This window comes from Maylandia zebra, linkage group LG17, assembly GCF_041146795.1.
Source record: "Maylandia zebra isolate NMK-2024a linkage group LG17, Mzebra_GT3a, whole genome shotgun sequence".
Classification (NCBI taxonomy): domain Eukaryota; kingdom Metazoa; phylum Chordata; class Actinopteri; order Cichliformes; family Cichlidae; genus Maylandia; species Maylandia zebra.
In genome coordinates this window covers 5,444,326-5,464,709 of record NC_135183.1, presented here as the reverse complement: position 1 = coordinate 5,464,709, position 20,384 = coordinate 5,444,326, and the positions used below count along the sequence as shown (strand labels likewise).

Below are 20,384 nucleotides of genomic sequence, written 5' to 3'. Positions count from 1 at the left end.
AAAGGAAAAACTACTGACTTGCATGAGATAAGCATCTGCAGAGTCCACCATTATATTGTTGATAGCAATCACGTGGGACAGTTTTGAATCCTGCTGTGCTCAACTTCCCCACATTGTCAAGTTCACATAAGTTGCTGATTTAGCTGGACATGAGTTTTCAAGTTAGCTTTTTTTTTTATGTAATTGGGACATTTTTAACTTGTAATTCTATGTTATAACAACAACTTCAGTCATCTATCATCAAACTGATATAGAATAATATGTTACAATAACAAACATCTAGAATTACATTTTACAGTGTGTGGTTCCTGAGGAGGAAGAATGGGGAGCAGAGAGAGGTGAGAGATGCCCAACTGGGCAACAGATAACGTCAAATTTGCCTATACTTGATGTTACTGTACAAATGGTCCAGTGACCTGTTTCCTCTGGTAGGACACTACAATGTTGGTAGAATTTGGGGAGTACAGATTTCAAACATACCTGATTAAAGTCCTCAGGAACAATATGGACGCCCTCCACATTGGCCTCTAAGACTGGTGAGCAGTGACTGTCTATAATTCTACTGTTATGGCACCAACCCTGAAGCACATGAGCACAGAGCTCTAGGCCCCTTCCCTTAGAGTCTTTGTTGCCGTCATGGCAGTGTAATGTCTGGCCCGGTACCTCGACTGATGCATTGGGGATGTTTGGACGAAGGATTCAGCTACAAACAACACTCACAGAAAAAGCAGTTGTAGTAAATCTCTGATTGCAGCTCATCTGGTTTGTTTACCGAGGGATCTGGCATTGGTAAGATGGATGGAAGTATGAAATGCATTTATTAAAGTGACTCTGCATCAGTTAGAGATATTTCTTGAAGGATGGTCAGTCATTAGATCCTGCTGGCCCAACAAGAAGTGAAGTCATTTTGGATAACATGAGCAATGTCATTCTGATAATTCTAAGTCAAAGCTGAACTTAACTATGCATATTTATTTTGGGGTATTGTTTAAAAAAAAAAACATGATAGCACTTCATTAATTTGTCTTTAGGTCTTTGTTTAGAATGAATAACCTGTGGTTCTGGTTTCAGGGTCAAGCACAGTGACTTTTCTTTGTCCTTCTTCCATACAGTAGTAAAGTAAAGGTGAAATTTTATTTATACAGCACCTTTTAAGATGTCATGATGCTTTCTCAATCATCCAGGAAAGTAAATCTCCAAAAGTTGATTCTGTTCATTTGGACGTAGCGTTTTGTGGGAGAAACGTTTCGTCACTCATCCAAGTGACATCTTCAGTCTCAGCTGACTGCAGGTTTCCCCAATCTTATGCAAATGTACTGTTTATAAGATTGGGGGAACCTGGTGTGAATGGCTTTTGTTTCAGAATCATTTCTGAGGTCATATCTTTCCATTGATTTAAGCCAAATCTGACTTTACACTAACATTTATGGAAGGTTTAAAGAATACAGCTGAGGGCTGTAATTGCGGTGATTTTGCTTAGGGACGCACTATATCCGGCTTTTTTTTTTTTTTTTGTAACATTGACCTGTACAGAGGTACGGGGTGGAAATGAGACGGAAGCTGCTGAGTGAAAATGTTCAAATATTTTCACTTTCGCTTGGCACGCTCCAGCCCTCCTCCTTCCAGCGGTTCTCTTTTCAGCTGCGCGCGCTGCTCGCGCTGCGCTTCACACACAACTTTAGAGACACAGAGAGCAGAGAGCCACGCAGAGCATCGCTGTGTGAGCATGTCCCAGGTAGAATTATCGTTATTATAAGATGATCCTGCTGCTCGCTCTGCTTTCTGTTCTCTCTGGAGAACTGGGTCTGTGCCGGAAGGAGGATGAAGGCTTCAACTTTGATGGAGACATCCGCCAATTCCACGTGACCCCCAACATGCTTTACATCGCCACAGAGGAGAGGCTGTACCAGCTGAGCCACGACTTGACTTTGATCAACAGTCTGACCCAGAGGGGAATAATAAAGACCGGAAACCAGCAGGATGATGTGCAGTTTCACCGGGTTTCTGACACAGCTGAGTGGAACGCAACTTTCAGCATCAACGTGTTGTTGCCTTTCACAAAGAATGACTCGCTGATCAGCTGCGGTGTGACTGACGATGACTGCGGCCACTGCGAGATTCTGGACCTGAAGAACATCTCCAAGCTTCTGCACAGAGAACACATCCAGGTGGGTCCTCTGAAGCGCAGCAGCAGGTCAGTCAGCTTTCTGGTGGATGTGAAGAAGAAAACTCAGGCTGACACTTACATTCTGACCGCGATCCAACAAAACACAGAAAAGCCCGAAAACAACAAGTGTGGTATTAATCGGCAGACTGTCAATCTTCAGGATGCAGATGACAAACAGGGTGGAGGTATATTTTCTCTAACTGATGGAGCTTCAGGCACACCTGGGATCAAAAGTAAAGGTGATGTGGAGTTTGTTGACGGGTTTCAGATCAATTCAACCATCTATTTGTTCTCCAACGCGCTCTCAGCTCAAACAAACAGAGTCCGTCTCATTTGGCTCGAAGGCGAAAAGAGCAAAACTGATACACTCAAGTCTCTGCGGGGCGCGACTCTCAGTGTCTCTGACAGTCAAAGCAGCAGACTCGTGGTCTCCTCGGTCATCCCGGGGGAGCAGCCGGTGCTTTGGAGCGGCGTTTTCAGTGTGGATGGAGGAGATACCGACACCCAGCTAATGGTGTTTGACATCAGCCCTGATTACAGCAGTGATGCCGACAGAGATCCAGACTTCTACACCTCTGTGCCATCAGAAGTGACGGTGAGAGCTTTTCAAACTCTGATTTAATGGTTCTTAATTTAATGGCTCCAGTATCCTCTGGATAAATGTCCCTTTAAAAAAGAATAAAATAACTAAAATATACATTTTAACTACAACAAAAAGAAAGTTTTGTTCTTTTGTGCGTCTTAATAGAGTTATTTTTGTAATATCATTTCAGCTGCTGGAAAAATCTTGTCATGTTTGAGCATCATAGACTGAAGAAAGATGAGAGAGCAGTTTAAGACTTTTGTACAATTGGTGATAAAATAATCCATATATTTGTTTCTCCACACATACTATAACAAAAAAAAATGTTATCTATGAACCAGTTTAACTATTAAGCCAACTGTGGGATGTCCTAATGGCCACACTTCATGTCTGAACCTCATATTTCAAACTAAAATGACAAAATCAAGAAATTCAACTGACTTTGGTGACAATGCAGCAACAGACATGCTTCAGTGAGGCTTCAGGACTTTCAGTACTTCTGATGTTCAGTTCTTCAGGTCAGTTATTTCTGATGTTTTTCTGTTTCTCAGCCAAAGATCCTCAAACCGAAGGCAGTGATTTTCAGGCAGAGCTACATGACCTCAGTGCTGGCAGTGAGGCAGAGAGGCTGGATGGTTTTCTATATTGGGACAGGAGACGGACAGCTCATTAAGGTTTGTATAAATTATCATATATCAGTTATTATTAACAGAAAGAAATAAAGCTAATGTTCAGTATTTCAGAGGCCATCTAGTAGCAGTAGGGTGTCTATTGAGAAACTGTTAACTAAACAAATTTAATGCATTAACTGTTTAGGAATTACAGCCATTTTTATACACAGGCTGCCATTTTCACAGTCAGTTGAGGCCTAATTTCGTTATGTCACAACATTTCGCTGGAAGTCAACGTATTAGGCCCAAGGAAGTGTCAGTGCAAGTAAACAAGGCTGAACAAGCAAAAGAAAGCAGACAGACGGCAGAGCCTGTAGGAGAAGCCAAATCAACATTCCAGATCAAGAACATCCAACGAGTCTGAACAAGTACAGAAGACAACCGATGTGGATGTTTGCAGCAGTGTTTCATTAGTTTACAGCTACAGAGCATCATGGAATCCCAAGAAAACCCTTGGAGAAGTAGTTTTGTCGTCCTTTATCAAACTTTGAGTTAAAGAGACACCTTCAGGAATGTATATACGGAAACCATTGTTTACACTCGGGCACAGGAAGACCAGATTAGACCTGGCTGAAAACATCTCAAAGATGCCTAAAAATAAATATTTGGACAGAAACAAAGATTTACTGGATGATGGTTAACGGGGGGAAGAAAAGTGTAAAAGCTGTATAGTTTTGTTTTTAGTGTAAATTCTAACATTAACACTTGTGATCTTAATTATATGATTATCAGCTTTATTTATTTTTTACATTCTTCCTAGAGTCCCATTTTTTTCAAAGCAAGGTTGTAACTAGATTAATCACTCACACTGCTTCTGATTTGACATAAACAACCAAACAATACAACCCCCCCCACTGAGTACAGAAACAATAGTACAGTCTCTCCTTCTTGTTGTCAGCTGTCTGTGGACAAGAACTATCACGCTGCCTGTCCCACGGTGCTCTACAGGACCAGTGATGACCGCAAAGTGTTTCCCAAATTACATCTGGATCCAGTGGGTCGTAAACATCTGTATGTGCCATTTACAAACCAGGTACTTATATTATTTACTGATTATCTTAACGTCACATGTACCTGTGCTGCATTTTAAAGTGTTTGTTGTTCTAGGTGAAGCGAGTTCCTGTGTCAAAGTGCAGCACGTACACAAATGTGCAGGAGTGTTGGTCTGCACAGGATCCATACTGTGGTTGGTGTGGCTCTAAAAGCAGGTGAGAGAAAGAACATGCAGCTGATGTCTCCAAACTATTCTGAACTTGGTGATCATTTCTCCTTCTTCTCCCAGCTGCACATTTGAAGATGACTGCACAGATTCAGACTGGCTGTCCATTCCTGATGAGTCCCAGCACAAAATGATTTCCCACAAAGTTGAAAAGGACACAAACGGACAGGTACAGCTTACAAACACACTTGGGACTGTGATCATTTCTGGCTTTCAGGTGTTTCTCACTTATGTTCTTCATTTTCAGATTTTACTAAAAATCCACACACACCTGACTGTGGGCCAGGAAGGGCCGTCTAACTTTGCCTGTCAGTTCGTTGGAAGGTCCGGCTCGATTTGTGCTTCGAATAACCCTCCTCCACATTTCCCACAATGCACCTGCATCCTGTCTGATCGTACGCTTCCTACTGATGGTCAGTGACTTTTCAGAAATAATTCCAGGAATAAAATGCTTCACAACAAAAGTTATTTATTGATTTGTAGTATTTGCCAAAATAAGAAAATTAAATCAGAAATATTAATGACAGAGCTACTCTGACAGATGAAATATTCTAACTGTTTATTATTATAGTGGTACAGCTCAAACATATATACTACTAATAGTAGAGACTTTGACACTTAAGTTTTTTTGTTTTTTTTAATGTACAGGTCTGCATGTCACAATAAAATTCAGACTTGGGACATCACAGCTGTCAGAACAACTGAGGTTAAACGACTGCTCTAACATGAGTGGACCACCAAGTTTCATGTTGTAAGTCCATTAATACTAGAAATGATTCAATGACTCAGACTGTGGACAGACTAAAGTGGTCCTGATGTGATTAACAGAAAGATCAGACAATCAAGTCGCAGTTAGAAATCAAAGAGAACGAAACCTTACTGATGAAAGCTGGAAAAGTTGAACAATTGAATGAAACTGTACGGACAGGATGGACCAGAGACGAGTGGTCTTGTTGTGGGAAGTCTTTATACTGGTTTATTTCAGCAAAGCCATGAGCTTGCTCATGGCCCGGAGCGTACTTGAAAACATATTTTCATTATTAAATGTTCTCGGCAGTAAACTCATACAGCGTCCTCAGTTCAGCTGAGCTTTGTTCAGTAGAACTTCTTGGCTGAACATCTGCTCTCTTCCTGTTATTCATTCAGGATGACGCGGACTGGGTGTTTCTGTTTCTGCATGAAAAGTATGGCAGTCTCTTTTCATTCCCAAAAGTACACGTAGTTGATTCCTCTTCTTGAATCCTTTCCTCGGCATCTTGGTCCCTCCTACCAGCTGTGGCAGCAGAGGAAATGAGGAAGAGAGATATTTAACAAAATAAGACATTCTGTCAGTTAAGACATAAATGAACCATAAAGAACTTTAGCGACTGTGGCTGAGGAATAAGAACTGCTTCAGTGCAGATTGGATTGACTGAGGCGACACGCAGTTTTCCTCAGGAAGTGGGTGGAGAGCAGGCAGGTGGGGTCAGCTTGTGTGTTCGGAGGTCCAGGTGGTTATGAGTAGGAAAAACAAAACAGCTTTGTCCTTCTCTCATTCATGCACTCCTTTTTTCCCTATGGTGCTTTTTTGTGCTCATCTCACTCCTCTGTTTTCTGCTCAGGTGTCGGCAGTGTATCAAAGCTGGTTGTGGATGGAACAAAAACAGCTGTTCCTGGGCTAACCAAGGAGAGACTGGTGTACTAGTGACTGATTTTATGGATTTATCAGTCTGTGTGCTACATTATTTTAAATTCATCACTTTTTAACATTCAGCAAGAAACGTGGGCTTAATGGTAGAAAACAACATTTTTAGTAAAGGCCAGACATGCTAAGAAAAACACAATTACTGAGCAAATTTCCTACTGATTAACTTATTTTGAGGATGACATTTTCAAGTATTTATTGCTTCATCAATACAATGATTTCCATGTTTAGTTTATAAAAAATAAAAATGCTTTTATTAGCAGTTTTCCTCTTTTTGAACTAAGATAATGTTAGCCACAACAGGTCCTAGATCAGTTCTGATAGATTACAGTGCTACGCACATGCTAAGTGCTGAATCCCCTCCTGCAGGACAGAGTTTGCCAAGAGTTGGAGTCTGGGAAGAACTTCTCCGTGAGTCTGATCCTCATTGTTCCTCTGACACCTAATCCACATCCAGTATAATGTCAGCAGAAAGAAATTAAATTATCTGTTTTTTTTGTTTGTTTCACTGTCAGATCCCAGAGATCTCCTCCATCACTCCCAGTGTGGTGTCTTTCTATGGGACAAACCATGCAGTGTTATTAGGTCGTAACCTTGGTGATGTGAAACGAGTGAGGATCCAGACACACGCTGACTGTACTCCAAAAGAGTGAGCCACTGTACACATAACTAAGACGATGCTGGGAAATGACAAATTAAAGAGCAGATTTTAATACAGGGGAACACCACCCATATTACAAACCTACATATTCTATAATTTAACCCTCTCAAAGCAGGTGTTGCCGATTTGCAACAGTTAAAAACTAACAACCTGATTACCCCACATACATATTTTATGAGTTTTTTTTACTCAGAAGTACCACTGCAGGACTTGGTTGTGCATTAGCAACAAAAAGTTTAATTTGAGCCTGAGAGGGTTAACTTTGACAGGTCAATTCTAAAATAGTTAACAGTGTGTTTCATAAAATACTAACAAATCCAGAATATGTACAATAAGAGTCACCCTTCACACAAAACAACAATAAAATATTAAATAAAGAAACAATACAAGGATTCAAAATTAAGGTGCAAAAGAAGAAATTAGTAAAAATAAAACAACAAGTTTTGTCTGTTTTCAGGTTTTCTGCATATCGTGGTGATGTCATTGAGTGTGTGTCTTTGCCCAGGTCTCCTGTTTGGGGCAACACTGGTATCAGTCTGACGTTCCACATTCCCACCACAGAACTTAAAGGTGTGGCCAGCGTCTGCGTTCTCCTCCCAGATGGTAGTTGCCATGGTGAGGCTAACATCACTTACCGCTCATCGCCATCCTGTGGCAACATTACTCCAAGCAGCAGCTGGATGAGGTAAGATTAGTTTTGCACAAAGCGTTAGCGACAGCTGCTGATGGTGGATCCAGAACTTCCAGCAGCTAATGTCACAGAAAGAGTTTAAACTGAAGCTTTTAAACTGGATGACTAAAAGGAACTAGTGCTGATAACTGATTTTGAGGAGGTGGTCACCTCTGACTAAATTCAGTTTAGTTTTTAGACAAATCAAATCAAATAGAACCAAATTAACAACCATACAATATCTGCAACACATTTAATGTGACATATGGAGAGCACTGTCTCTAAGAAATTATCTTCTGAGAAGTGCAATAAAAAAACCTGATAAATCAAAATAATAATCATCTGCAGTTCATTTTAACAGGGAGTCTTCCTGAGGCAATAAAGGCCGATAGTAAAGGTGGTGTTAATGATCCAAATCTAAAACTACTTTAGTCTTATTTATTTATTACAAATATAACATGTTAGTGGGAAAGAATAGAGACATGGATATTTTTCTGCTCCATCAAGCAATAAGCTTATTGTTACACCTTTATTGAGCTCTGCTGGTTTTCTGCTATAATGCTGTAGATCTTTCTTCCATTAAGAAGTGATGCAGCATCATTTTTATTCTCAAGTAAACTCTTAAAGAACCCCACGGTGATCCTTTCATGCTTTGGCCTTTATAGCTACAAAGCTAAATTTGTTGTTTTAGTCCATCAGACACTTTGGTCTGCATCAGAACATAACAACTAGGTCATCCTCAGATGATGACTCATTATACTCTAGTGTATAGAAATCTCTTAAACCTGCAATGGGAGCCACTGCAGTACAGTTTTACCATTACATTGAGGTGTCATTATAAGAATTATTCTCTGTGATCAAGAGTCTTTCATACTCTCTGCTCTGCATAAATGCTGCTCTGTGTTTGGTAGTGGGAAGAGGAAGCTCACACTCATGGGGTCTCACCTGGACCTTGTTGAAGGGGTCGTACACAGCCACGCCAAGCACGACGTCAAGCTTCCCATCGACAGCAGCTATCAGGTCTGCAGACACACACAGTGTAAATGGGATTGTTGTTACACATCAAATATATCATTTTACATAATATGTCTTTCTCTGGTTGATTTACAGAGGTAAAGATGTCATGGTTCAAACTTTCAAATTTTAAAATGTTCAAAATGTTGGCTGATTTCAACATGAAAGCAGAACACATTCAGACTAGATGTGTTCTTAAATGCCGTTCAAACAAACGTTTGTTCATCATTTTAAAAGATAATAGGATGAACACTAGTGAACGATGATTACAAAAGCACGCATGTTAAATGAACAAACAAATAAACAATGAACTAACATTAAAGCAAGCTTCAGTGTTTGAGAAGACAAATTAATCTGCTCCACTACCAGGTTTTCTATTCATTGTGCATGTGTATGAAACGTGTGCACACCCGGGTTTTAGTCAACTTAAAAAATGAGATCAAATAATTTCAAAACTGTTCTCATCTTTAACTCTAACCTGTACAATATAATTTCAAAACCAACTAACCAACTATGTTTTTAAAAATTATATTTTTTTAAATATATTTAAAAATAATAATAAAACATCCAATTAGTTGGTTGCATACGTGTGCACAAACTTAGTTAGCCCAATACTTTGTGGAAGTGCCTTTTGATTAATCAGAGGATTGGGTCTCTCAGCATGGCATATCTGACCTGCCTATTCTTACTTGCACCAAATGTGTAAAATGTGAGAGCATGTGCACAGGCATCTTCTGCTCATCCCACAGATTTTTTAATGGAAATAATTAGACCCCATCTTATCTTAAAGACAGCATCGTATCATATCACCCCAATAGAGCACTTTGCGCTCAGACTATTGATTCATTGGGTATTTAAAAGTAGAATGGGAAGCAGAGCCTTCAGCTTTCAGCTCCTTCTCTGTAGAACCAGCTCGAAGTTTGGATTCAGGAGACAGACACCCTCTCTACTTTTAAGATTAGGCTTAAATCTTTCCTTTTTGATGAAGCTTACAGGGAGTGCAGAATTATTAGGCAAGTTGTATTTTTGAGGAATAATTTTATTATTGAACAACAACCATGTTCTCAATGAACCCAAAAGAGTCATTAATATCAAAGCTGAATGTTTTTGGAAGTAGTTTTTAGTTTGTTTTTAGTTTTAGCTATTTTAGGGGGATATCTGTGTGTGCAGGTGACTATTACTGTGCATAATTATTAGGCAACTCAAAAAACATATATACCCATTTCAATTATTTATTTTTACCAGTGAAACCAATATAACATCTCCACATTCACAAATATACATTTCTGACATTCAAAAACAAAACAAAAACAAATCAGCGACCAATATAGCCACCTTTCTTTGCAAGGACACTCAAAAGCCTGCCATCCATGGATTCTGTCAGTGTTTTGATCTGTTCACCATCAACATTGCGTGCAGCAGCAACCACAGCCTCCCAGACACTGTTCAGAGAGGTGTACTGTTTCCCCTCCTTGTAAATCTCACATTTGATGATGGACCACAGGTTCTCAATGGGGTTCAGATCAGGTGAACAAGGTGGCCATGTCATTAGTTTTTCTTCTTTTATACCCTTTCTTGCCAGCCACGCTGTGGAGTACTTGGACGCGTGTGATGGAGCATTGTCCTGCATGAAAATCATGTTTTTCTTGAAGGATGCAGACTTCTTCCTGTACCACTGCTTGAAGAAGGTGTCTTCCAGAAACTGGCAGTAGGACTGGGAGTTGAGCTTGACTTCATCCTCAACCCGAAAAGGCCCCACAAGCTCATCTTTGATGATACCAGCCCAAACCAGTACTCCACCTCCACCTTGCTGGCGTCTGAGTCGGACTGGAGCTCTCTGCCCTTTACCAATCCAGCCACAGGCCCATCCATCTGGCCCATCAAGACTCACTCTCATTTCATCAGTCCATAAAACCTTAGAAAAACCAGTCTTGAGATATTTCTTGGCCCAGTCTTGACGTTTCAGCTTGTGTATAGGGGGTTGATGTCATTAGACCACACCCCTTCTCATTACAGAGATGCACATCACCTAATATGCTTAATTGGTAGTAGGCTTTCGAGCCTATACAGCTTGGAGTAAGACAACATGCATGAAGAGGATGATGTGGACAAAATACTCATTTGCCTAATAATTCTGCACTCCCTGTATAGTTAGGGCTGGATGAGGTGACCCCAAATCCTTCTTTAGTTATGCTGGGGGATTCCCATGATTCACTGTGAGTGTTTGCATTTTCACTCTATATATGTTTATAAACCACTCTGCATTTAATCATTAGTTATTATTAGTCTCATGCCCTCTTCCACAGTGTGTCTGTGTCCTGTCTTCCTTCTCTCACCCCCAACCAGACCAACATGTCAGATGGCTGCCCCTCCCTGAGCTTGGTTCTGCTAGAATTTTCTCCCTGTTAAAAGGAAGTTTTGAACGTTCTGTTGAATTTAGGTCTGTGTGTGTGTGTGTGTGTGTGTGTGTGTGTGTGTGTGTGTGTGTGTGTGTGTGTGTGTGTGTGTGTGTGTGTGTGCGTGTGTGTGTGTGTGCTTTTCAGGTCATGGTAGCTCCTGTGCTAAAGAATTAGTGCTCAACTATATTTAAAAAATAACATCACTTAAGCATCTCATCCAGACATTGACTTTATAACACAGAATGTATTTAAACTCCTTGCAGAGTCTCAGCTATGACACACCTGAAGCTGAAAGCACTTTGATGATTTCTAGCAGCACTGTGTTTCTAAAAGCAGCCAATGAAACTTTAGCCTGCTCTTTAAACATCACCTACCATCCAGAGCCTGAGTTTACCAGCTTCACAGCCATAAGGACAGGAAACAATGTCCGTGAAGGAAACGGTTTCCAAGGCCTAATCCGTGGATCGGCTTCCTCCGAGGCGTGGACGTCTATCAGCAGAGAATGTACCTTCACCTATCAGCAGAGAATGTCCCTTAGTCTGTAACACAGTCAAATATATTCTCAAGTAATATTCAAGCATGCCATTCAGCGTGTTAGTACGAGCTCGGGAGCAGCTTGGGAGAACAAGAAAACAGAGACTGCTTCAGGTTGTCTTCCCAAATTGACTCAACTTTATTCACAAGTACAACAGTTTATATAGAGGGTAAAATTCATGAGACAGCAGATTATCAGTTTAAACCAGTACAGACCAAGATAAGGCAGCGTCTTCCTGCCCTTGGGTGAAGAAGCATCCTTTGTGTAGTTTATTAGTTCAGCTACAATTGTGATTATCTCAGCGACATATTTTCAAGGCACAAAACGAAGAGTTCTTACATTAGTGAAATCTGAAACAAACCATTTGGCCTTCAACAGGCGTCTAAAAGATTAAGAAACTAATGTAGCTGAGGGAGTGATCTCTGTGGTATTTCAACCTTGTACCAGCCTGTGATTCTCACACATCAATTCTTGGGTCAAAGAGAAAAATAACTAAAACAAAGGGGCCTTATTGAATGACAGAGTTTTCCTGCATAATGTCACTATAAAACAATATCCAGTAAATGCTACCATGGTACTAAAATACCTAACAGTTCCCCTCTTTTATTATTTTTTAAAATAATAACTCAAATAGAAAGGAAAAATCACAAATGTAATAACATAATATAAAAAGCAAATCATAAAATGTAATAGTTCACAACCTAATGTTCAATATACACATCAGGAACATCATTGGTAACATCTGGCACATCCTCAGGATCAATTTGTGCTAATTGCAAATACATTGAAGTAGCTGTACTAGTAGCTATACGGGTTATCATTGAGCGTACACAGGGTATCATGGTTTATTGGTGGTGTCTGTGTTGCTTTCTACTGATTTTAGAGAACGTGATGAGTGTACTAGGTGGGTGTCTTGCCAAGTGGAGCATGAGGTATTGTCAGCAAAATGTGGCTTGCAGAAATGTGAACAGGGTTGCACTTTACAATACGAAATAGTAAATAAAAATCCTAAGGTTAATGCAGTAGATATGATTAATAACCTAAATATATAAAAAAGACAGTTCTTTAGTCGTCTCCTGGCCTGGTCCCAGGTTCGAGAGACCCCGTATAAGCGTCGTGTGATGACAATGGGCATTTCATTTTCTCCATTATCAGGATGAAACGAGTCTATCTTTATCAGGTTAGACATTGTGTGGTACTCTAGGCTTTCTGTTCCTGCTGGATGTTCGAGTACCTTGTTGTTGTTCAGGCGGGGGATCAAAGGGCTTTCTGAGTCTTGGCTCTTTCAGGCGTTGTGTGTTAATCAGTGATTGTGTGTGTGTAGGTGTATTGGATCCGGGCGTTGGCTCGCCTGAGTCGTCATCTGTAGGTGTATTGAATCCGGGCGCTGGCTCGCCAGAGACGTCATCTACTTGATCCGACGCCTTAGGTGGTTTGGTGGGGCTGGTCTTAACCCTGCTGGCATGAATCCACTGAGGTTGTCCGTCTGTTAGGATGCTGGTTCTCGTCACTGCAAGTACAGTCTGGGGGCTGGAACACGCGGCCTCCCCGAGTGCCCTTGGTTTTAGCAACTTTACCAATACCGCATCTCCTGGTTTCCACGGATGGGTTGGATCTATGGAAGGGAGAGGCTGAGAGAGACAAACTTTCTGATAGTTATTATTCAGTGTTTCTACCAGGTTATGAACATAGTCAGACAATGCAGTGTCTATGTCCCCTTCCAATAGCAGTGCCCCTCTGGAGGCTGACCATGGTGTTGGAAACGGTCTTCCCATGATTATTTCAAATGGAGATAATTTGGTTGCTGCGGATGGAGTCATTCTAATCTCGCAGAGGATTTGAGGAAGTAGTTTGATCCAGGTCATTCCTGTTTCTATCATTGCTTTAGTCAGGCGATTTTTTTATGGTCCTATTCATTCTTTCTACAACTCCTGAACTCTGAGGATGGTATGGCACATGATATTTCCAGTCTATTGCTAGAGTTTTAGCACACTTTTGAATTACTTCTGATGTAAATGAAGGTCCTCTATCACTGTTAATTTGGTGAGGTATTCCAAATCTGGGTATTATTTCATTGCACAACTTTTGACAGACTACTTCTGCAGTTTCTTTTGATGTTGGGTAAGCTTCTACCCATTTACTAAATTGGTCCACTATTACCAGTAAGTACTTGATGCTTCCTTGTGCTGGCATGTGTGTAAAATCAATTTGTAATGTATGAAATGGGAAATCTGGTTGTGGTAAATGCTGATGTTTTGCTTTTGGTTTTCCTACATTAGTTCGTGCACATGTTAGACAGGTTGCTAATATGCGTTTTACTGCGTGTGATGTTTTCTCGATTACAAATCTTGATTTTATTGCTCCTATTACCCCTCTTTGTCCGACATGACTCACACCGTGAAAATGGCGGACAAGGATTGGCAGTAGTGAAGATGGGAGGGCAATCAAACCCTCAAGGTTTTTGTATAAGCCGTCTCTGTTATCTAAGGTACAATCATTACTTTCCCAGTAAGTGTAATCTAAGGCAGAGGCTTGCTCTTGTATGAATTTTAGATCAACATTTGTTTCTAAATAGTCTGGGAGTGTGACAAGTGGCAGCTGTAAAGGCAAAGATAATACTTCCCTTCTGGGTGGTTGCTGTGAGGCAGCAGCTGCTTTCGCGGTTACGTCTGCAAGAGCATTTCCCACTGCTTCGTCTGTGTCAGCCGTGCTGTGCCCCTTCGTTTTAACAACTGCAATTGCCGATGGCAGCTGTATAGCCTGCAAAAGTCTTTGAACAAGGTCAGAATTAGCGATCGATTTTCCATCAGCAGATCTAAATCCTCTTTGTCTCCACAATGTGCCAAAGTCATGCACGACACCGAATGCATAACGGCTATCAGTGTAAATTGTTACCCGCTTATCCACATGTAACTCACAGGCGCGTATTAAAGCCATGAGCTCTGCTTTTTGTGCTGAGTGAAATGGTAATGAGTGAGCCTCTAGTATGATGTCAGGCAATGTCACCACCGAATAGCCACAAAGAAATAAGTTGTCATTTGGTTTTGAACAGGACCCGTCCACATAAACAATGACTGAGTCTGGGATTGGTGTCTGCTCTAAGTCTGGGCGTGGTGCTGTGGATTCCTGTATACGTGTCATACAATCATGATCGTCAGGGTCGTCTGAACCATCCTGTCGGTCAGAGGAACACAGCATACGAATAAGTAAGTGTGCTGGCGAATTGGGTGTGCTGCTTGCTTTTATAGTGAGATTTGCTGTTGAAGTCAGTGTAGCTTCATAACCTGAGCGACGTTGTGCGGTCATGTGTTGTGTAGTTATGTTTGCTAGAATGGTCGTGACCTGGTGATTGGTGTGTAGAATAGTGTCATGTGAGAGTGTGAGCTTCTCGCAGTCCCTTATCATGATAGAGCAAGCTGCTACTGCTCTCAGGCAGGCCGGCATCCCCTGAACTACTGCTGGCAGCACCTTTGAGTAGAAGGCTACTGGACGGTAGCCACAGCCATGCTCTTGGGCCAATACACCTGCACAGGTTGTGCCGTTCTCTGTGACGTACAGGTGGAACGGTAAGTGGTAGTCAGGCAGACCCAAACAAGGGGCGGAGGTCAGCGCTCCCTGTAATGCATTGAAAGAGGCAGTCATTTCTGTGGACCACAGTATTCGAGGAGGCTTGTCTTTTTTGCAGCATTCACGCAGAATGTGGTCATGAAAAGAACAGTCTGGTATCCACTGTCTGCAATAGTTCACCATGCCTAGGAAAGACAGCATTTCTTTCTGTGTAGTGGGCTTAGGGACAGAGGTCACAGCTTTGACCCTGTCTGTAGTCATAGAACGTTGTCCGTGAGACAGTGTAAATCCCAAATATTGAACAGAAGTCTGACAGTACTGCATTTTCTTTGCTGATGCTTTGTGGCCAGTCTGTTGGAGGTGCTGGAGTAGCATGTGTGTGGCAGTTTGACATAGTTTTTCACTTTCAGCACAGAGGAGGAGATCATCTACATACTGGATCAGAGTACAGCCCTCTGGAGGAGTGAAGCCGTCTAGGGTAGCACGTACCACCATTGAGAAAGCCGCAGGGCTGTCTACCATGCCTTGGGGTAAGCGAGTCCATGTGTACTGCTTATCTCTATGTGTAAAAGCAAATATCGGCTGTGTGTCTTCATGCACAGGTACTGAGAAAAAGGCGGAGCACAAATCCACCACAGTAAAATGTGTGGCTGTTGCTGGAATAGATGTCAGTATGCTGGGGACATCTGGAACCAGAGGTGGCAGAGGCATGATGACTGCATTAACTTGCCTTAAGTCTTGTGTGAAACGCCATACGCCAGGTTTGTTAGGCTTTGGCACAGGATTGACAGGAGTGTTATATGGAGATACTGTGGGCTTTATTACTCCAGCTGTCAATAAATCTCCTATGATGATGTCTAAGGCTGCGGCTTTTTCAGCGGAAATGGGATATTGCTTGACATATACCGGCTTGTTGTTTTTCAGCTGAGCATGATAAGGTGTACAGTCAATAAATCCTACATCATTCTCACCTCTTGACCATAATGTCATGTTTTGATATTCAGCTGGCAATGTGACAGCAGAGATAGTACAGTGTATGGGGTAGGTTAGATCTGTGTGTCGACATGGTGCAGTGATGTCATAGCCTATGTCTGAGTTATGTGACAAAACCACTGTTTGGCCTTCACTGGTGTGAGCAGTTATCATGTTGTTGAACAGTGTGAGAGAAACAAATATGTGGCTTCCAGGCATGGGGCTACCTGGTAACGGTGTTTGCACATGTTTTTGACACAGAGTGTGACGTGGGATACCAGTCAGATGGATATTGAGTTCATTCTCCGCTGAGGCGTCCAGCTGACACAGAGGCTGTTCCTTCTCCATGGTGTCGGTGCATAGGGCAGAGAAAACATAGCTGTTATCAGTATCTGCAAACATTTCACCCTTTGTGTTAAATGAAATACACAAGTTCATTTTTGCCATTAAATCTCTGCCTAATAGATTCACAGGCGAGTTTGGAATAATTATGAATGGATGATATGTAATTTCATCTGGTTTTGGGCCCCAGCGTGTTTTTAGAGAATGAGTTTTGGGGCATTGCACTAGAGTTCCGTTTATTCCCATGGTGTTGATGCACACAGAGGAAACAGGCCCACTATAGAATTTTCCAGACAGTGAACTTTTAGTGGCTCCACTGTCAACTAAAAAGGAATAAGTCTTTTCACCTATCTCTATATCTAACATGGGCAAGCTTTCTGTGTTACGGGACAATTGCAAATGCAGCATCGTGTGTAGTGCTTCACACTGTCCCTCATCATCACCTGGGCCTCCCTATTGTCGGTCCAGTCTTTCGTTATCATATGGATGGGGATTAAAATGTGGATTATAAGGTTGCTGCCTAAGTGCAAAGGGGCCATTATTTTGATGTGATTCCTGTCTGCGTTGCCAGTTACCTTGTCTGTAAGAGCTCTGCTGACGCCTAGTGGCAGGAGCTGGTCCTGTGTTTTGTGGTTGAGACCTATGTGCTGCTGATTTGCATTCCCTCCTCCAGTGTCCTATTTTTCCGCAATAAAAACATACGTCTCCACTCCTATCTCTCCTTCTGAAATCTCCCTGCTGCGCTTGTTGAGGGGACGGGGCCCCTGCATACATCATTTTTTCACTTTCCTCTGAGCCTTCAACATCAAAGTTCAACAACATCTTAACAGTTTTAGCCTTCGTGCTGTTGGGGAAAAGATCTGCACCAGCTTTTGTTTTGACAAGTGTGATAAAGTTCTTTATTTTCATGTCATAGAGATTATCAGTGGCAGTCAGCTTCAATAGTTGTGAACATTCTGGATGAATATTGTTTAAGAATGTTGTTATGAAAATCTGATCATTTCCTCCTTCAGGCATGCATGCCTCATTAGTCCAGCAGTGTGTGAAACGTTTCATAAACACTAGAATGGATTCATCTGGCTTTTGCTTACACATGGTTACTGCATTTAAATCAATTTTATCTCTAGACATTGTGAGCAGAAATTTCTTTAGATTTTGAAAAAAGGCTGTGATTTTGTCATCATTTATCCACAAAAACGAGGTGGTGTTGGCTGCTTGGTCATTTTTAGGGTCTAGTTCCTCTACTTCTTCAATAAGCTGAGATTCAGTCACACCTGGGATTCGTTGACATAATATATATCTATAGTCAGGCCCACCCAAGTGGTGGTATCTGGTACTTCTCTGTAATGCAGAAACAAAGGCTGTAGGATTTTGTAGAGGATCGGGAAGTTCTTTAATGGTTGCTGCTAACTCTGAAATTTTAGGGGGTTGAATGCAACACATGTCCCCTATTATCATGAACGGGAGGGAGGTGCTGACGTCATTAAATTGTGATCCCTGCTTTTCTTTATAACGGGTGTTTTTGTGGGGGCCCTCTTGAGTTTTTTCCTCTTTTTTCTGCTTTAAGTAGTTCCTTATTAAATTTCTGGTGTTAGTTATTGCTTTTGGCACAGTTAAACCATTCGCTACTCTAGTGTGGCGCTGAACATGATTATCTATGACGGAAACGGCTTGCTGCAGTTCAGCTTCCGTACGTTCAGTTAAAGGATCTTTCATGATTTCCTCACACTCTGCCATTAACTGTTTTGTTTGCTTTTTATGTTCCTGTAACTCTCTTTCTCGTTCAGTGTATTCTCGTTCCTGTCTTTGATCTAGGTTAAACCAGTCATCTTCTTCTGATTTAGGTGTCATTTCAGTGCCTTCCTCACTCCTTTGGGATTTTGCTGTTATATCAGGATATACGCGCTGATGACGTGCAGCCGCCGCAGCAGCTATTAATTCTGTTTTTTCATCATAAGGCGGCGGAGCCGTAGGTTGAACGGATGGGCATATAAGGCTAGTTTTTTCTGCAGTGGATTTACTAGAGCCTACACTGGCTTGATTTAAAGCATTTACGTCTGGCTCGGGTCCTTTTTTCCATAGTGGTAGCATGCGATTGGTCACATCACGACATTCTATCATATATTTTTTACAGGACTTTTTAATCAGCCTACTTTCCTTATCACAAATAGTATTTAACATTTCTACTGACCTGTTTTCTGGCGATAATCGTTCGGGATAGGGCTCCGGAAATACATTAGGATGCATTAAAGTTATAGTTCTTAAGTTCGAGACGAAATCAGTCACGTAAGCACTTCCGCATGTTCTGGATACGTAATCATGGAAGTCTTCATTGATTCGCGAGCGTGGGTTAAACGTAACCGGAAGTGGGAGTCGTACTGAGCCGCTATTTGTGATTTTATATTTTATTTTTTTCGGTTTTACAGTTAATTTTGATTTTTTATCGGACCCGTCTAAGGTCTTTGAATTATTCTGACCCATGGTCAGTGATTTCCAGAGGGGTTTAGACGCTTTGAAGGATTTAAGTTAGTTTTTATTTTTGCTGTGGCACACCTGAGGTTACTTGATTTTTTTGCTAGCAATTTTATCTTTTTAGTGAGCAACTTCTCACTTTTTAACGAGCAACTTCTCGTTTTATGACCCCAGGCAACTTCCTGTGTCCTTTCTGCTGGTGAGCAACGTCTTAGTTTATGACAGCAGGCAACTTCCTGTGTCCTTTCTGCTTTTATTTACAAAACAACAGGCAACTTCCTGTGTTTCTATGTGGGCCACTAAAGAAGGCTCCTCAGCGTATCCCACTTGTTACTATGTGGGCCACTGAAGAAGGCCTCGTCAGCGTATCCCGTTTCTATGTGGATCACTGAGAAAGGCATAACACAGTCTTATAAAATAAAAGACGAGTGCCTACCTTCGTCAGGATCCCACTTCTCGACACCAAAATTGAAGGAAACTGTTTCCAGGGCCTACTCCGTGGATCGGCTTCCTCCGAGGCGTGGACGTCTATCAGCAGAGAATGTACCTTCACCTATCAGCAGAGAATGTCCCTTAGTCTGTAACACAGTCAAATATATTCTCAAGTAATATTCAAGCATGCCATTCAGCGTGTTAGTACGAGCAGCTCGGGAGCAGCTTGGGAGAACAAGAAAACAGAGACTGCTTTAGATTGTCTTCCCAAAGTGACTCAACTTTATTCACAAGTACAACAGTTTATATAGAGGGTAAAATTCATGAGACAGCAGATTTATCAGTTTAAACCAGTACAGACCAAGATAAGGGAGCGTCTTCCTGCCCTTGGGTGAAGAAGCATCCTTTGTGTAGTTTATTAGTTCAGCTACAATTGTGATTATCTCAGCGACATATTTTCAAGGCACAAAACGAAGAGTTCTTACATTAGTGAAATCTGAAACAAACCATTTGGCCTTCAACAGGCGTCTAAAAGATTAAGAAACTAATGTAGCTGAGGGAGTGATCTCTGTGGTATTTCAACCTTGTACCAGCCTGTGATTCTCACACATCAATTCTTGGGTCAAAGAGAAAAATAACTAAAACAAAGGGGCCTTATTGAATGACAGAGTTTTCCTGTATAATGTCACTATAAAACAATATCCAGTAAATGCTCCCATGGTACTAAAATACCTAACAACAACAACACCTCATCCATGCTTAGGCACTACAGAGCTTTGCATGAGAATAAGGGGGACACCGATTGTGGAGCAAGACCAGGTGAGCCATCAAATGCAATGATAATATAGCATGCAGTAATGTTACTAAATGATATAACAATATTATACAACTGTTATAAGTTACGTGTGTGATATTTATATTTGTGCTTTATCTTTGCTGTCTTTCCTCAGGAGAACAATCTCAAATAGATGAAGACCTGGTCAGCATGGTGATTGA

General features: G+C 41.4%; 2 protein-coding genes across 3 annotated transcripts; one reads left to right on the top strand and one right to left on the bottom strand.

Annotated features, from left to right (window-relative positions):
* The first annotated feature begins 1,567 nt into the window (after positions 1 to 1,567).
* On the top strand, positions 1,568 to 12,949 carry LOC143413250 (plexin-C1-like). Of its 2 annotated transcripts, none has more exons than XM_076876015.1 (13): positions 1,568 to 2,762; positions 3,302 to 3,424; positions 4,320 to 4,454; positions 4,529 to 4,629; positions 4,704 to 4,809; positions 4,888 to 5,053; positions 5,289 to 5,391; positions 6,242 to 6,347; positions 6,694 to 6,735; positions 6,840 to 6,973; positions 7,491 to 7,670; positions 8,567 to 8,675; positions 11,332 to 12,949. In XM_076876015.1, exons 1-13 carry the CDS (start codon positions 1,758 to 1,760, stop codon positions 11,611 to 11,613), a joined length of 2,592 nt encoding a protein of 863 aa, XP_076732130.1. In that variant the 5' UTR covers positions 1,568 to 1,757; the 3' UTR covers positions 11,614 to 12,949. The 2 variants fall into 2 exon arrangements, with proteins under 2 accessions (XP_076732130.1, XP_076732132.1); XM_076876017.1 differs by having other exon boundaries at positions 1,569 to 2,762; positions 6,242 to 6,317.
* Positions 12,950 to 13,052: 103 nt separating this feature from the next.
* Positions 13,053 to 19,159, bottom strand: LOC143413158 (uncharacterized). The gene is made up of 3 exons (XM_076875757.1): positions 18,676 to 19,159; positions 14,105 to 16,481; positions 13,053 to 13,234 (listed from the first exon to the last, which is right to left on the bottom strand). Exons 2-3 carry the CDS (start codon positions 16,359 to 16,361, stop codon positions 13,053 to 13,055), a joined length of 2,439 nt encoding a protein of 812 aa, XP_076731872.1. The 5' UTR covers positions 16,362 to 16,481; positions 18,676 to 19,159.
* Between the last annotated feature and the right edge of the window lie 1,225 nt (positions 19,160 to 20,384).

What these genes read in the sequence shown, in the direction of transcription:
- LOC143413250 (XM_076876015.1), top strand. Translation starts at nt 1,758, where the DNA reads ATGATCCTGCTGCTCGCTCTGCTTTCTGTTCTCTCTGGAGAACTGGGT. An exon ending in AGTCTGGGAAGAACTTCTCC is followed by an intron (nt 6,736 to 6,839) that starts GTGAGTCTGATC and finishes TTTCACTGTCAG; the next exon opens with ATCCCAGAGATCTCCTCCAT. An exon ending in CCATCGACAGCAGCTATCAG is followed by an intron (nt 8,676 to 11,331) that starts GTCTGCAGACAC and finishes AACTCCTTGCAG; the next exon opens with AGTCTCAGCTATGACACACC.
- LOC143413158 (XM_076875757.1), bottom strand. Translation starts at nt 16,361, where the DNA reads ATGCCTGGAAGCCACATATTTGTTTCTCTCACACTGTTCAACAACATG. An exon ending in AGATTACACTTACTGGGAAA is followed by an intron (nt 13,235 to 14,104) that starts GTAATGATTGTA and finishes TGTCTCTCTCAG; the next exon opens with CCTCTCCCTTCCATAGATCC.